This window comes from Hydractinia symbiolongicarpus, chromosome 7 (genome assembly GCF_029227915.1).
Source record: "Hydractinia symbiolongicarpus strain clone_291-10 chromosome 7, HSymV2.1, whole genome shotgun sequence".
Taxonomy (NCBI): domain Eukaryota; kingdom Metazoa; phylum Cnidaria; class Hydrozoa; order Anthoathecata; family Hydractiniidae; genus Hydractinia; species Hydractinia symbiolongicarpus.
In genome coordinates this window covers 18358415-18376313 of record NC_079881.1, presented here as the reverse complement: position 1 = coordinate 18376313, position 17899 = coordinate 18358415, and the positions used below count along the sequence as shown (strand labels likewise).

The window sequence follows — 17899 nt, the reverse complement described above, 5'->3', positions numbered from 1 at the left end:
AAACTGTTCTGTTTAGCCCTCTTTTTCAGATTAAACATCTTAACTCTTAACAACGAATTGGAAGTCCAATCTTTGCACATTTTTTTCATTACAGGTGTAGCCATAAATTATTTTCAACTCTGCAAACTTATTTCTGATAACATGGGAATTTTTCTGAAAGTTTTGGTTAATAGTTTTTTGACAAGTTAATTCCCTTTTTTAAACAAATATCTTTCTTGTGACACCATATTATCTTTGAACTATTAACAAGATTCAGCCTCAAATTATGAGTGTAAAGGTTGAAGGATTACATGCCCTAAATTGCAAAACACATTTCACTACCTCTTGTTGTATTTGTCAAGTATGGGATGTTGCATTCTCTTTTTTATATTATTAGTTCACATAACTTGTGTTGCAAAACATCTGGTGTCGTTAAAATCAAGTGTATTTTCTTTATTGACATGAAAGATTGATGTGTTGTCCAGTGCCCAATCTTTATTGTTTATGTTATATACTGTTGCACATAGATAATATTTATTTTGTAATTGGTTGATAATGAGACGTCCTGTTAGTCGTATGTAACCATGAACAATTACGATGTCAAGACAGCGCCGTCATTATGACCGCATACGATTAAATGAGCTGGGACTAGGAACTAGTAAAATCAATCCTGTTTTAGAAGAACATAGTGAAAGAGATCCATTACTACCACAACCTCATAGAGCAAGGATAGCAGAGGTTCGTTCACTTTTGTTTTATTTATTCTTGTTTATCTGTTTCACAAGATATTGCATTACTTTGGAACTAAAACTGACTATGAGGAGTGTGATTGCAGGTACAATCACGCTGCTTACTTGGATTGGTGAGTTCTTAACCAAATCAAAACAACACCAAGTTTTGTAATCAAAAGTATGCATGGAATAGGCTAATAACTATTTTCTATATTTGTCATATGCAGTCTTAATTTTTTTTATGATCTTCCTACAATAAGTATTATATACTTCCTTACTATCTTTTTTATAAATTCAATAAGGCAAAGTTTTAATGTTTTTATATTGTATACATAAGTTTTGAAAAATGCATTGATCATTGTAAATGTGTAAAAATAATGCTACAGGGTTCTAACAAATTGTATTTCATAAAATAAAATATTGTCAGCACAAATTTTTATTTGTATTGCACTAAATATATATATAAAAATTGTTTTTAAAGAATTGTTACAAAGTACTTGAAAATTGTTAACAGGATGTAGCAAATGTTGTTGGGAATTGGAAATAGTTTCAAAGTTTCATTTTATTTGCTAAGTATTACTTCAGCTGAACCAGTTGGTGTTCTCATGTGCTTGACATTTTGGCAATTTTAGAATTCTCAAAATCCAAAATGTGAAAAAATGATGTTAAACTTATGTTGAAATCTTACAAAGTTGTCTTTATTTAAATCCTTTTAAAAGCTCTTTTAGTATTGTAAATTTTTTGGTTAATTTTAACGTTTTCTGTAATCAGTAATTCGGGTACTGGTTGTGCATTGGATGTGCATTCAATCTTATTTAGTCTATCATTATGGTCTTACTGTCTGTGAGCCAAAGATGGTAGCTATAAGTAATGTTGCATATTTGGGATAAATATTGTTTACAAATTGATTTTAAACTTTAAAGTTAATGGTGCTTCTTTAATGGTGTTTCTAGTTTGTCAATTGCTTGTAAAGTATTATCAGCATTATTGTCTAGAATGTTTTTCAAGATGTAAAATAGATGTAATTGTATTATTGTCAATAAAAAGCTTGCTAATTCGTTGTATTCCTTAAGTAATTATTAATTTTTTTGCAAAACATTATCTAAAAAAACCATAGGTGTAGAATTTTACCATTTAATAGTAAGTGGATTTTTCCACGGGCCTTACCGACTAGTTGTCAATAAAAAGCTTGCTACTCTGTTGTATTTTAGAAGTAATTATTATTTTTTTGCAAAACATTATCTAAAAAAACCTTTTGAGATTCATATGTCTAGAATTTTTAATAGTATCTTGAAATTTGATGTCATACTTTGTTTTGCTTTCTGTTCTAAAGTGAATGTAATGTCAACAAGTCAACATATCAAGTTTCATAATTTAGTTTGTACATCATGTGTTATCGTAATCTTTACTTGTAACAACTTTGTGTTTATAGAGAAGTATGAATTCAAACACGTCCTCCATTCCCTACAAGCCATTCAGTTCACCAGCGTTATACTCCATCAATCAGAAAACAACAAATGACACACCAGAATACAGTGGTTTATCAGATATAGCTGTAAGTGAACCTTTTGTAATTCTTGTAACACAACAGATATTTTTCTTTGCACTGATAAAAATAAGAATTTTGAGCTATAATGCTGCATATATATAACAGCTTGCGAATTTTCTGATGTTACAGTGAATGTTTTGTCTGAAAAATTAAGAAAAATTAAAAATAGTTGAAGTAAACTTTGTTTAGTTTCTCCTTATAAATTGAAAGGTAAGTTTTGTTTTACTTTTTAAGAATCATTTGGAAGTGTCCAATGAAGATCCTGGTCAGCAAATTATATCAAGCAAGTTTGAGGTTGGTTGAAGTCTGCAACTTCTTTTAATATTTCTTCTCACTTTCCCTTTTTTAAAAAAGTTTTAAAATTATATAATGGCAAAAGAATAAGAAATAACTCAACTGTCTTTTTCCACGCTATATCCACAACTTTATTTTCGTTGAAAGAAGCAAAATATATGTCTATATAAGCTTTTATCACTCATAAGTAAGTTATACTTTTCAGCATACCTGTATTGACAGGTCTAAAGTAACTCAAAAGATTTAACTACCTAACAAAATGAAACTTCAGCTGGAAAATATTTTCTTAAAATTAATTTATCATAAAAAATAAGTTGATCATTACGTTGATAATGTGTTTGTTGTCTGTTTTCTATGTTATTGTTAATTAAATGACGCTCTGTAGTTGATTTTATTCCAACTGTTCTGTCTCATGTTTGTTTACAACATATGCTGCCATTTTTAAAAATTTCTAATGCTTCCCTCAGACTATGTGAATATGTCTATTGTTTTATCTCCACAACTTACATGCAGCGCATTTCCTTGTTATATTGCCTGTGGAAGGATTAAATATGTTAGTATGTGATTCACCTTTAAGTTCAGTGATCTAATTAATAATGTGACACAACCAAAGTGACATAACTTGCAACACTCTGTTTGTTATTTAGAGTTTAGATTATGACTACTGTGAGAACACATTACAAAGGAAGGAGCAGAAATCCTTTACAGGAGAGGTAGGCTGGCTGTCTGCAACAGCCTTTGGTGTTTTCTATTGTCCGGCTATTTAAAGGAAGTTACATTTTTTTTTTGCCTCTTTTTGCGTTACTCAAGCCCAGTACATGTTTTATTTATTCTTTACCATACAGAGGTTTTGTAACCATGCCATTTTTGTTTGACTCTAAATATAATAACTGCAGCTACTTTTTTTGTCAACCACAACATTGCTTAGCAGTTGTTTAATCTTTATTCTTTCAGAAATATGTTCAAATGAATATTTACAGATGGCTTATAATGTTAATCATCGGCGTGTTAACAGCAACAGTTGCTGTCTCCATTGATATATCCATAGATAAACTAGCAGGGTGGAAGTATAAAATTATCAAAACACGTATCTTTTTACTAAATGTGAATACTTATTTGACTGGATTGCAAGCATTTGCAGAAAAAACATGCATTTGCACACATCTGCAAACACAAAAAATTATTCAGGCTATTGATATAGCACATGCAAATGTCAAACTATATGAAAATTTACCAGGCACAGCACCTGAAATACTTGAAGTGTTCTTTTTACTATACATGTACTAAAATTATCCTGAAAAGGCCTGTAACTAAAGTTTGAATATGTTTTTTATAAAGTTTGAATATTTTTTTATGAAGATTACTCTATTATTTAATTTCCTTCTTAACCACTGATGGCAGAATTAGATAAATGTGTCGACAGCAGTTGTTTGGCAATACCATATTGCTTGTGGGTTGGATTAAATTGTGCGTTTGTGTTAATGGCAACTCTTATGGTTGTTTATGCGGAGGTACGTTTGGTGTTTGTCACATGAATCCATCACAATATTTTAGCCGTCTTATTCTAGTTCTTTTAATGCCCAATGAGTTGTTATAGTTTTATCAGGTTCTGATATAATATGGATATGCAGCACGCACAAAACAAAACCAATTTTTAATAAAATTGTAAAACTAAAAATGTATGTGTAAAGTCTAGTTATTTGCAATAATTAAAAAAATTCTGTAATGTAAAGTGAAGAAGTACCCAACAAAAAGCAATTTTAGCTCATAGAGTATCTGAAATGCAATTGTTTATTCCGCACATAGCTGTAACAGGCCCCATTTTTACAATCCTCTCTTTCCTTCCTCCAACTTTAAAAACTTCAGCTAAAATTTAGATTCACAATAAAGGTTATTTTTAAAAAACTTAAAATTTTTTTTGCCTTATCATACAAAGAAAAGCCACAATATTCTCTTTATGTTAATTTGAAATTTCCAAAACATGAAAAGATTAAGGAACGAGTATTAAAGGGTCTACCAACCGGTTAAAATGCTCACATTCCGTATATCCCGTGCACATATTAAAAATCCGGCAAATACGTTTTGCGCAATGAACAAACCAGCGCACTTTGCTTACTGGTTCAATATTTTTTTCCGAAAAGTATATTACAAATAAATATTTCAGCAAGACTCATTCTAGATGAAAACAAGACCAAGGATGGAGAAGATAAAAATTCTAGATATATCTATATGTTCCAGTCTGTAAATTACATACATGCTGGAAAAATAGCCATTTTTGTTTTTCGTCGCCTCCAGCTCGACTTTCGTGTAAGTCACTAAAGTCGAAAACCAACAGCCGTTCCATAGCCGCTTTAATGTAGTCAATTGTGATTTTTTAGCCTGTAGCAGCTGGCAGTGGAATACCACAGATCAAATGTTATTTAAATGGTGTAAAAATACCTCATGTGGTCAGAATCAAGGTAGGGATATCGTTGATTTTAGCACTTAGCAACATGTTTGTCGGTAAATTCGCACCTGCGTTGAAAAAACCACACAAGTTTAGCTAACTTTATCTTAAAATCAGTCACGTGAGAATTTCCATGGTGTTAAAACTCGCTTGCAACTAATCTGCTATGTTTTCTATTTTCCGGGTCCCGTATGACCTTTAGTTTACAGCAGTAATCAACACTTGTTTCACAAAATTCACTTGTTTCTGTGTAAAACATCCTTACATATATGTGACAAATAGAGAAATTTACAATGGAATGTACCAAGACAAATTACATATAGTGCCACTTGCTTATTGATGCACTACGTAAAAAAAGATGAGAAAATGCAGTGTACATCTTTCTAATAAAAGTAACAAAATGTTGAAATTTGCATTATACTTTTTCGTCTTAGACACTTCTCACAAAAGTTGTTGGTGTTGTTTTCTCTGTGGCTGGGGGTTTAGCTGTGGGCAAGGAAGGTCCAATGATACATACAGGTGCTGTAATAGCTGCTGGTGTATCACAAGGTCGATCGACAACATTCAATCGTGATTTTCACATGTTTGAGATGTTTCGTACTGATCATGAAAAACGAGATTTTGTGGCAGGTGGTGCAGCTGCAGGAGTATCGGCTGCTTTTGGATCACCTGTGGGTAAGAATATGTTTGTCAAAATATTTTGAAATGGTGTGATAGAATGTACTTCATTTCACAAGTGTGTAATCTTGTTTTTTTAAATTATGCACACACTAACAAAAGAACTTGTGAGGTTTTTGCGCTTTAGCAGCAAATGCATTCAAATGAAAATGAGACTTATATATGCTTGTTGTATTTAGGGTGAAATTTTCCTCTTTATAAAACTTGATTTGGCAATGCAGTATACTCTTGTTTATAGGTGGAGTCTTATTCTCTTTGGAAGAAGGCTCAAGTTTCTGGAATCAAGCATTAACATGGCGCATGTTTTTCTCCTCTATGATCTCTTCATTTACTTTGAATGTTTTGCTTTCAATATACAATGGACAAGCTGGTAATCTTGGGTACCCTGGTCTTATAAATTTTGGTCAATTTTCTGTAGGTTTTTTTGTATTCCATTGTTTGGCAAAACTGATTACTTTTTACGTTAAAAAAATGTATGTTTGTTTTAGGGATCATATCAAGGTTACGAATTACCACTGTTCATGATGATGGGTGTATTAGGTAAATTTTATTAACCTTTTTCTATGTAAGAGTGAGGGATGGTGGGGTCCCTTCAAACTAGAAATTTGAACTGTACACCTTTGGCTTATCTGATGCAAGTAAACAGATGTTCTTCCACGCCTCACATGTACTGTAATATGAAAGAGTTTAACTATATGCACAATAGATACAACCTCAGAAGTTGTTCCAACTATTTTATTAGAAAATAAGAAAAATATATAAAATAAGTTTAAAAAGTTAAAATCTATCATACTATGAACAACTAAAATCAAATTTACATATGTCAGGATAAAACGGTTTTGACAAAAAGGGTCCTAATGTTACACAAATATACGTTTAAACTTCATATCTAATTGAGCATTTATTGTAGGTGAGCACTTTTTAATGAAAATGCAACTATTTTTTTAAGTTTCCTATTGTTAGATGAAGTCAATATTAACACCCTCCAAGAGAAAACATATCCAGCTTTGAGCAACATGTGCTTTGCTGGTGTGTTTTTCCCTGAAGTTTGTCCTGCCCAACCAATATTTTATCAATATTTTATTGTAGCAGTTTTGTTTTGTTTTCATAGGTGGTTTGTTTGGAGCTTTGTTTAATGCGATCAATCATCATTTAACAATCTACCGAATGAGGTAAACATTTTTTCACAACAGATTTTCTTTGGTTAAGTACCTTTTCTTGTTAAAGGAATCGCAATGTCTTTTCATTTCATGCAACTTCCTGCTACACTATACTGTTATTGTCAAAAAAAAAGCTAATTGCTTGGTTATCATTCTTGCACTTATTTTGAGGGCATAATTACACAAAATGTGCCAGATTGCCTCGCCTCCTTAAATATTCCAAATAACCTAAAAAAAAAGGCAACCCTCTTCAACTCTCCTGAATGACCTAAATCTTTTATATTTATTTATTTATTTTTTTGGATGGGGAAGATCTTTTTTAAAATCTTCCAACGTGCATTTTCTCTTACTAGCATGTATTTTGGAAAGGTTTATTTTTGGTATCTGTCTATTTCCTCCTAAATTTTTTTTAAAATCTTGTAAAATATGAAATGTTTTTTATACATTTTTAGTGTTTTTTTTCTAAATTTTTACTTGAATTCCTAACCTTAAATCTTGTAAAATCTCTCTGTAAAGTTTTTGACATATTTTTAGCCTTTGAGTACAACATCTATATTATAATACCCGTATGCGTCTTTCTTTCACGCAAAATGGTAACTGCAGTAGCGAGACACACGAAATCACGGGTGAACCCGTGGATTCACGGGCCACCAAATAGTCCTCATTATTATAAAGTCCTTGAGTGTTGTAAACATAATGTTGGTTACGTAGATTTGTGAAGAATCGACCATTGCGAGTGATTGAGAGCTTAATAGTTGCAACAATGTCTTCTTGTGTTGCGTTTTCATTGATTTACTTCTACAATGATTGTCAACCAGTCGGCTCATACAATTCCACAGGAACCCTGCAGGTAAGTTTGCTTCACTTTTATCTTCTAGTATGCTGATGTTTAAGTATAGCATTTATAGATTAACAATCTTTAAAGCTTATCTCCCGCGAAAAAACAAATTAATTTCATATCAAAATTTGTCTAGGAATCTATTATGCATTTTGAAATTTCTTTATTGGTTGCACTATTTATGTAAAATAATGACGTAATTGACTAGTTCTGAAACATGAGTTTTCTTTTATTGAGCATAATTATGGTAAATAAATATTGAAATTTCTGAAAACGTTTAAAATGCCAGACTGAACGTCAAAAACATTTTTAACCGTATATACCTTATCACAATTGTTGAATACAACACCCCTCAGAGCTAGTTCATGACGTAATGCATAATTAGAAAACTCTTGAAAACCAACCAAAAATTTTGAAAAAAAAATACCATTTACAAAGATTCTTCATGTGAGCTCGACTTGTTATTTCGCGGGAGGTAAAGCTTTAAGTATACGAAACGAGATTTTCTAACTATTGATTTGTTTAAATAAACTTTAAAGTCACTGGGTTTAAAAATGATAGATGTGGATAGTTCTCGATTAAACTAGGTTGTTGAAAAGTATCACGTAGATTTGCATCATGCTTAATACTTTTTATTAGCATACGCTTAAGTGTGTGTAAGTTTCGTACTTCCATTGATTCTTAAAATCTTAATCTTGTTACAAACGTTGTGCTTGTAACAGAATGATGCATTTTATTTCTTTCCACTATCTTATTTTCAAAAATTATGTAAGAAATTTAAATGTGAGGAGAAATCCTACAGAATTTGCAAGAATATATTTTCGCCACTCCATCAATTTTAAAAATTTCGCAGAAATTTAATTTTGCGAATACATCGATTTTTAGATATTTCGTGAGAATTTATTTTCGCGAATACCAGTTTGAAATATTTTGTAGAATTTTTTTTTTTTTTTTTTGCGAATCCGCATTTTCAGTAACTAAGTAGGGATTGAAATTTTTAATTGAAGACTGTACTCTGGAATAAAACATACTATTTGTGATAATAAACCAACTTCACATACTTTTGGTAGGTTCTATACGCATCATTAATTTTGCGAATCAGCTGATGAAAAAAATGTACTTACGCGAATCGAGCAAAAACTTCTTGTTGTGGGTGTAAGATATGCAGTTGTGAAAATCACGAAACTTTCTGTTTGCGGAAATTTTTGACCTTACAATATTTTTTTGCATGGTGTATATACCTGAGATGTTTCCTCTTTTTTGCGGAACAACCTGTAGACTGGATGGTCAGAATGCGTCTCTAAACCGATGTAAATATTAATCTTTTTTAGTTCTTTTGCCCAGATGGTAAATTCAGTGCAATGGGTACGTTGGTTTTCAGTACACCGGAGAAATCTGCAAAGTCACTGTTTCATGCATATCATGGTATGTTTTGTTGTTGTTTTTTTGCTATAAGGAAGAGAGTAAACCCAATTAAAAAAATATATATAGAAATTGCTAGATGAAGACATAGTAGAGTTTTTTTTTGCTTTTTACGAATAGATGTCATAATTTCTTATTTTAGCCCCAGGGGAGTAATTATATTTTGGATCTTAAAACGGTGTGGAGAAAACTGAACAAATAATTAAACTTTAATTTTTTTACCTTTTTTAACTTTTTTTATTCTTGTTATTGTCACTGTTTCATGCATATCATGGTGTGTTTTGTGTTTTTTTTGCTATAAGGAAGAGAGTTAATTATTAATTGTTTCTGTTTTTTTATGTTTCAGGCATGTATTCAATTTTTACGCTGATTCCATTTTTCATTTGTTATTTTTTACTGGCTACTTGGACTTATGGTTTGTACGTACCTAGTGGGTTGTTTGTACCTGTGATCCTATGTGGTGCAGCGATGGGACGTTTGTTCGGAGAGCTTATACATATGGCGTTTCCAAGTGGAACGTGGTCTGGCCCGGGAATATATGCGCTGATTGGAGCAGCTTCACTCCTAGGTAAGGCATTCATATTAAGTTTAAGACTTTCGTGTTTTCTGATTTTCTTTCAGAAATATACAAATATGCAAAATGTATCGATTTTTCTTCCTTTCCTTCTTCTTCTCTTATTATTATTACTCATAACATTTTATACAGGATATCGCCACTTCAATGTTAGAATTACTGTTATCAATGTCGGTCCTGTGTTTGAATGTATACATTAAGTATACACCCGCATTGCATACCCAATTTCCCTCACATGGCATGGGGTGACCCGTAGCTGTGGTAAAGACACTTGCTAAACATGTCCGCGCTGTGGACCGAACCACGGACCTTGTGAGCACGAAGCGAACTCCATAACCACAAGGCCACGTATCACAAGGCCTTTTCATCTATAAGTGCATTGTAGTACTTCTTGTCACAGTTAGAGAACATTGTTTTGGTGTACTTAGCAATAAAATACAAGGCACTGCTATGCACCCCTTTTAATGTTTTAATGTTTTCTCCTTTTATGTTTTTGAAATTTTAATTACTACTGAGAGAAGATATGTGACAAGACCTCTTCAGACTGCCATCAGAGGACATTTGAAGTCTAGTATGATTCTTACTTAGGTGGCGTGATGCGGATGACGATCAGTTTGTGTGTCATTGTCATGGAAGCGACGGGTGATATAACCTATGGTCTTCCACTTATGTTGTGCATCATTGTGGCGAAGTGGGTTGGTGATTTTTTTAACGAGGTAGGTTTGACCATGTGACTTAAGAAAAATTTTATGTTTGTTGGTTTACAACTTACTAACAGCAAAATTTATTTACTGCGATATGCAAATGTTTTTTTTTCTGTGTTGAATGTGCATGTGGAATTGATTTTAAACCCAAGTGTGGAAGTTTTTTTTTTTTGTCCTTATTTGTCACTGCCACCATTTTCTTCATTTCGTGGCGTTAAACTGGCTTGCGTTAGTTGTGTAACAATGAGTGTTTTACAGTAAAAAATAAGAAAAAATGCTAAGAGATGCCTAGGTTTGCTGAAATTTGACAGATCAGTCTACTTCATATAAGCTAGTTGAAAAGAAATAAACCCGGGGCTTATTTGCCAAGTCTTAGGGTATGAGTTAGAGATTTCAAATATACAGTGTTATACACTGGTTAGTTTATAGTGTTTATTCACACAAAGTAGGATTTGCTGGACCTCTCACGCGAAGTGAATAGGATTGTTACCTCCTAAAAACATTGAAATTATCTCTGTGCGTTTTTGTCCCAACATGTCTGTTGACTAAGTGTACGGCGTTTGAAATCCAGTTTGGTACGCTGACATGTAATGTTTTCTATGTTATAGGGTATTTATGATATCCACATCAAACTAGCGGGAGTACCGTTTCTCGATTGGGAAACACCGCAGATGACGTCACACATATCAATGAGGTGAGAAGTTTGCAGAAGTAGAAATTTTACTGAAGTGATAATAGCGTCGCCTTTCTTGTTGAAGTTTTAATCTGAATTTAAAAATGTTTAAACAAACAAATAAACAGACAAACAAACAAGCAAAACAAAGGCATAGGTATAAGAAAAGACGAAATTTGAGATTAGCTAATTTTTTTTTCGTCTTAAGCTAACCATCGAATCCGTGCATATTTTTCGTTGTTCTCCTACCTGACCTAAACTCATAAGTGGTTGCTAAAGAAGCTTTCACTGGTGAAAAGTTAAAAAAAATATGATACATTTGAAGATGAGGATAAGAAAAAACCAAGTCGAGGATAGTTCTTCGCATTATATTGGACATATTATTTTACTATATGTAACTATGTTATTAATTATTTCAGTCACGTGATGAAGACTCCTGTAGCGTGTTTCCACGCAGAAGAAAGGGTATGTGTTGTAATTATTTGATTTATCACACCTCAGCACATTTAATAAGAGCTTTCCCTCGGTACACTCTTCTGCGCAGATCCCCATTTCAATAGGCGCACCTTAGCAAGCGCAAATTCGTTAGATAATATTTTTTTTTTGTTAACGTTTCCACCGTCATTAGCTCGAATTTCGTGTAAGTCACTAAAGTCGAGAACCAACAGCCGTTTCGTAGCCCCTTTAACCTACAAACCCCTGGCTTCCATTTTCTCTAGAATGAGCGCACGTAAACAAAACTCCGCGAACTCCACCAGAAAAAAGCATTTGATGTAAATTATTTTTATACCATTGCACTCTCTTTTAACTAAGAAGAAATTGACTATATCTTAACTCTATCTCGAGTTTGTGTATCACATAATAATCATGTGATGATCGACTGACCACTGTGCAGCGTTTACCGAAACTAAGATGAGTGTGCTAAACAGCACGAATTGTGGCAGGCTCGTTATTGTAACCTTAGGCTGTTTACGGGCAAATTTTTCAAAAATAAGGTCAGGCCCTTATATTTGCTTGTGATAATATTAGTTTGTTTAATAAAAAGAAGGAGATCAACAAATCAAAAGAGATGAAATGAAGCTAAAGGCTATTGTCTAAAAGCTTGTTTACTTTTCGTTTACGGCAAGATTTTCTGTCGGAGACGATTTTTCGCTACTCCACGGTGTTCTGTGATAAAATGTTTTCCTGTTACGCTGTGTTTTGTTATGGCACAATTTTCTGTTGCAACACACTTTTTGCTACTCCACGGTGTTCTCACAATTTTTTGTTACAATTCAGTTTCGTTGCACGACAAATTTTTTTCAGGTTGGAAGAATTATTGACGTTCTGAAGAACACAGCGTCTCATCATAACGGTTTTCCAGTTGTCGATAATGTGCCGCAACCCGGCGTAAGTTGATTTGTAACAGCGTTAGCATTTACGATGTCCTCTTCTTGGTAAAAATATCGTACGAATGACTAGTACGTTTTGTATTGTTCTTATCCTGTGAGTTGTAAATAACTCTACCCTTCAGTCATTAGTCAGCTTTTCTGTATGTAGCTTTTTTGTTTGCAGGAAGGACGTAAAAAGACATTTGGAACTTTTCGTGGCACTATTCTTCGATCACAGCTTATTATTTTATTAAAGCAAAAAGTACGTGCGTTTTAAAACATCTCAAGAAAAGGGTATTCCATGACTTGTTTTTTTAAATGTAAAACCTTTCTAATAAAATCCCCTGGGGTCATTTTAAAGAGTTTGAGGTACTCCTAGGGACTTCTAGCATTTGCCCCACCTAAAGTTCTAAGAAATAATTTGTAATGATTATTTATTTTGTCCTATAATCTCTATTTCTCACAACACGATGTTCAAATTCTTCTGTTCTGAGTTTTTTTCCGCCCTTTTTCTATCAAGAGAAAACACATCACAAAATTGTACTAAAGTTTGTCCTTGCTCTTGATAAACTACCAACAAAATGTCCTTACAATCTCTTTGTGCAGACTTTTATTTCACGAATTTGCTAGTTTTGGTTTGCAAAAAATGTTAAACCACATAAAATTTGTGACTGCTTTCTAAATAAACCATAACTTATTATGATTTGCGAAGTTGATGTGTTGATGTTTTTGCGTTTTATTTCGCGAAATTCTTCGCAGATATTAATCCACGCAAAACACACTGAAAATAGAAAACGCAAACAAAAAAAACCTTGAAGGTTGTGTAATGATCTAGCCACGATTCTTATTTTCGATTTTTATCAACATAAAAGCACCAACCTATTCTGCTCCTAAAAACTCATAGTACATCTTTTATCTATTTTTTTTAACTATTTTTATGCAGGTATTCTTCGATCCTGGAATGTCCCGTCCGAGGAGACATCGTTTGACCATCAAAGATTTTAGGGATGCCTACCCAAGGTTTCCACCAATCAGAGTACGAATTTGTTTGTAGTGCAAAACGGTTTTAAAGTTCATCTAAATTTAAACTATTTTGTTCTGTCCAGATTATAGTTCACACCAATCTTTTCAGACGGTCGTGTAAAGTAATGTAATAATGTTTCAACGAAGAATGTTCATTTTAAATCTTTTTTTTAGAACATTAACATATCGCAGCGTGAAAGAGAGTGTTACATAGACTTGCGTCCGTTTATGAATCCCGTGCCATACACAATACAAGAGGTATTTTTAACCTTTCCACTTGGAAACAACCTCTTTCTAATTCTTTATTTTTACCTGTGAAGAGAACATAAAACGCATTGAGGACGAGGTTGACTTCATGATATTTGTTAACAGAGCAACGAATTATTTAGGGGTCATCTACAAAATTCGTAGCAATTCGTATCAAAAAAATTCGTATATGCTATACGAATTTTCTTTTGCCATACAGTAATTAAATTCGTATAAAATTTTTCTAAATTCGTATAAAATTCGTATGAGTTTTTAATTAAATTCGTATGAGTTTTAAATTAAATTCGTATGAGTTTTAAATTAAATTCGTATGAGTTTTAAATTAAATTCGTATGAGTTTAAAAAAATTCGTATGAGTTTTAAATTAAATTCGTATAAGTTTTAAATTAAATTCGTATGAGTTAAATTCGTACGAGTTTAACAAAAAATTCGTATGAGATTTTAATTAGATGCGTATGGTTTTAAAAAAAAGAAAATCGTTTGACATTGTATTAAATTCGTATATGAGTTTCAAAATAAAATATTTTTTAGATCGCATTTTAAAAGTTTAAAAACGAAAAACGGCGATAGAAATGTTTTTTTAGATCGCATTTTTGAATTTCCGCGCCCGAAGGCATAGGAAATTCTTTAAAACCGTCGTTTTTTTCTTTCGGAGCATTTTTTGAGAAAAAATCGACCCTGGGATTTCACGTTGCTCCGTCACAGATGTAAACTTCGTACCCAAGCTCCTTAACTACTGGGAAGTCTCGTATTGACGTTTCAGGCTAAAATTGGTATTTGTTTTCGACAAAATTTGGCACACTTAACAAAAAAAGTATGCTGAACATAATGGTCACATAATAATTTTGATTTTTGTCACCTAAATGTCATTTTAAGCCAAAATTGGTCCAAAAATTAGAACTACTTCATTTTCAACAAAAATTGGCAAAGTTAACAAATAAAGTATGTTTAAAATGATTATGGTACAAAAGTTTGATTTTTTGTCAACTAATGCCGTTAAAGACCATCAACGTTCAATTGCAAGACTTTCAACCATGAATGATAGGCTGTATTTTTTGTTAGCAATTTCTTTTAAAATGTGAGTTTAATGACATTTTTAAAAGTTGAAAAACGAAAAACGGCGATAGAAATGTTTTTTTAGATCGCATTTTTAAAAGTTGAAAAACGAAAAACGGCAATAGAAATGTTTTTTTAGATCGCATTTTTAAAAGTTGAAAAACGAAAAACGGCGATAGAAATGTTTTTTTAGATCGCATTTTTAAAAGTTGAAAAACGAAAAACGGCGATAGAAATGTTTTTTTAGATCGCATTTTTAAAAGTTGAAAAACGAAAAACGGCGATAGAAATGTTTTTTTAGATCGCATGTTAAAAGTTGAAAAACGAAAAACGGCGATAGAAATGTTTTTTTAGATCGCATGTTAAAAGTTGAAAAACGAAAAACGGCGATAGAAATGTTTTTTTAGATCGCATGTTAAAAGTTGAAAAACGAAATATAATTCGTATGAAAATTCGTATAAAAGAGAATATAATTCGAATGACAATTCGTATGAAAGAGAATATAATTTGTATGAAAATTCGTATGAAAATCGTATAAAAGAGAATATAATTCGTATGACAATTCGTATGAAAATCGTATAAAATTCGTATTAGATTTTTTAAAAATCGTATAACTATTTAACACTATACGAATTGTATACGATTTTTATACGAATTAAAAGCAATTAAATTCGCATATATTCGTATAAAATATCATACGAAATTTGTAGACGACCCCTTAGATCAACCTCTAGTTCACCCTTTTTAAAAAAAAAGAACTGGGTGCTGGTGCTGGGGACAAGGTTGACTTTAGGATACGAATGCTAAGCATACGCGTAAAAATGTGGCTATTTATTTATTTGCTCATTTTTATTTGGACTTTAGAAATCATCCCTAAACAGAGGATTCCGGTTATTCCGAGCTCTTGGTTTGAGACATTTAGTTGTGGTGAATGAAAATAACCAGGTCAGTATAGAGCTAAATCTATAACATGTTTTCAATGCATACTGCTGAGCCGTGCTGTTGTACACTTAGTGAAGCTGGGTTTTAAGACAAATCACTTGAGTTGTTCTTCCTCAATAGTCGTGACTTCGGCAACCGTTAGCGAATGTTTAGAAATCCTATATTTTAGTTATAAATGTTTTACTCCATTCCCATGACGTTTCTGGCTGAATTCTCTATACACCGGGCGACAACTCGTCCTTATGAGCCCTTCAGCTATCTCCGTCAATCTGGAAAATGTTGATAGATTAACAGTCCTTAAATTTTCCCTGATTATGTCTTTGCATATCATTCTTTCAAAAGAAGGTTTCTGGATTATCGATACGACAAAATAATTTCTTATTCACTTTAATCCAATTTTGGTCACTTCATTGTATTTCAGACCAGTATTGTATTGTGAGGTTGCTGTTCTAGGGATTTTGGTCCCTTCATCGTATTTCAGACCAGTATTGTATTGTGAGGTTGCTGTTCTAGGGATTTTGGTCCCTTCATTGTATTTCAGACCAGTATTGTATTGTGAGGTTGCTGTTCTAGGGATTTTGGTCCCTTCATCGTATTTCAGACCAGTATTGTATTGTGAGGTTGCTGTTCTAGGGATTTTGGTCACTTCATTGTATTCAGACCAGTATTGTATTGCTGGCTTACCCTTGTAGGATTTTTCTGTTTTGGGTTGCAGGGTATGTAAGGTTTAAGCAGCTTTTAAACCGACGTAATGAAAAAAAAACAACGGTACAATACATTGAGTTGATGACGTCATTACAATGCTCGTGGAGCTGAATAATTGTTCTGCAGTACCAAAAAAATGTTGCGCTTTGTGTTATTTTTAGGTGATTGGTATTGTGACGAGGAAAGATCTCGCCAGATATCGCACGTGGACACATCGTGGTCAGATGGGATTGGAGGAACTGCAAATCATGCAACATTCGAATGACGAAGATTAGTTTATAGAAATTTTTTAAAAAATGTCTTGCTTTCTTGAGCGTAGGAACTAATTTTTATCACTATATTAGTACAAATCTCTTACTGGACGCATTGTAACGAATTTTTGTACATATTCTCTTCTTAGTGAAGCTGTAATTAACTGAAATCGCGAACTGTTACAAAAATATGTTTTTTGACACAAAAAAATATTTGGAAGCATGCTATTACGATAGTCAAATTTCTGAACTTCCTTAGTACGTGAAAACACCGGGTTAAGAATGAACCATTTTGTTGGAAATAACTGGGAATATTTTTGTATTTTTCAAGGAGTTTTTTTTTAACTATTATTTCCAGCATTTTTTTCCTGCGATATCTCAATAGACACTTAAAAACTCGGAATTTGGCTTCAATGACTACTCATATGAGCGAATGTTCTTCTCCTGAGGTGTTTACTCACATGTTCGAATGTTCTTCTCCTGAGGTGTTTTTTATATTAGCATGATTTTCCAGTAGCATTTTTATGTCGTGCAGATTGTAAATAAAGAGCTTCAATTTTTTTGCATTTTTTTTGTAGACTTTCTACATACTTGTAATTCAAAAAAACTAAAGAATAGTATTAAGTTAAGGTGAAATAATTGTGCTTTATTTTTGTTGTTGTTGTGTTTTGTTTCATTCTTACCGTGATCACGGTGGGTTCATTATATAACCCCTTGGGTCAACCTCGTTCCCAGGGCTCTTATCTCTTTCTGACAATCTCGAGGTAACCCCTTGCGTGTTAATTGTTTTCTTTTTATCCAGTAATTCTTTGTGTTTGTTCTTAATCGGTAATTGCTACAGATTTTTTTTATTATGTATGAAGTTACTAACGGGAAATCAGAGCTGCTTATAATTAATTATAATTAATTATATATAACTCAGGCATATGGCAACATTTGAAACGTTGTTTTCGTCGGAGGCTATTCCGTTTTTCAAACATTTACTTATTCTATGGTATTTTCCCGCCTTTTTTGGTGAGTGAATTCTTCCGCAGGCCCTTGAAACAGTTCTTCATATTTATCTTCTCCAGCACCGTTTAAATTTTGCTGGGAATAATTCGTCAAATAAAAAGACTGAAACAATTTACACGCTTTTTTATAGACAGAAAATGTTAGCAGCTTGCTGTCTCGACTCTCTTAAATGTTTGCAGGCCATCTACTTGAATAGAGCAAACCTGTGTGTACTCTAGATCACGGA

General features: G+C 32.6%; 1 protein-coding gene across 1 annotated transcript; it reads left to right on the top strand.

The window, feature by feature from the left end:
* Positions 1 to 486: 486 nt before the first annotated feature.
* Positions 487 to 17311, top strand: LOC130648795 (H(+)/Cl(-) exchange transporter 7-like). The gene is made up of 23 exons (XM_057454890.1): positions 487 to 717; positions 2143 to 2265; positions 2494 to 2553; positions 3201 to 3266; positions 3508 to 3640; positions 3955 to 4064; positions 4932 to 5012; positions 5434 to 5674; positions 5916 to 6091; positions 6166 to 6217; positions 6789 to 6849; positions 7549 to 7687; positions 9007 to 9100; positions 9444 to 9665; positions 10260 to 10387; positions 10984 to 11069; positions 11468 to 11513; positions 12354 to 12437; positions 12603 to 12680; positions 13362 to 13454; positions 13616 to 13699; positions 15629 to 15709; positions 16573 to 17311. Exons 1-23 carry the CDS (start codon positions 577 to 579, stop codon positions 16684 to 16686), a joined length of 2493 nt encoding a protein of 830 aa, XP_057310873.1. The 5' UTR covers positions 487 to 576; the 3' UTR covers positions 16687 to 17311.
* Positions 17312 to 17899: the final 588 nt, after the last annotated feature.

What these genes read in the sequence shown, in the direction of transcription:
- LOC130648795 (XM_057454890.1), top strand. Translation starts at nt 577, where the DNA reads ATGTCAAGACAGCGCCGTCATTATGACCGCATACGATTAAATGAGCTG. An exon ending in AGAAATCCTTTACAGGAGAG is followed by an intron (nt 3,267 to 3,507) that starts GTAGGCTGGCTG and finishes TTATTCTTTCAG; the next exon opens with AAATATGTTCAAATGAATAT. An exon ending in TGCTTTTGGATCACCTGTGG is followed by an intron (nt 5,675 to 5,915) that starts GTAAGAATATGT and finishes TCTTGTTTATAG; the next exon opens with GTGGAGTCTTATTCTCTTTG.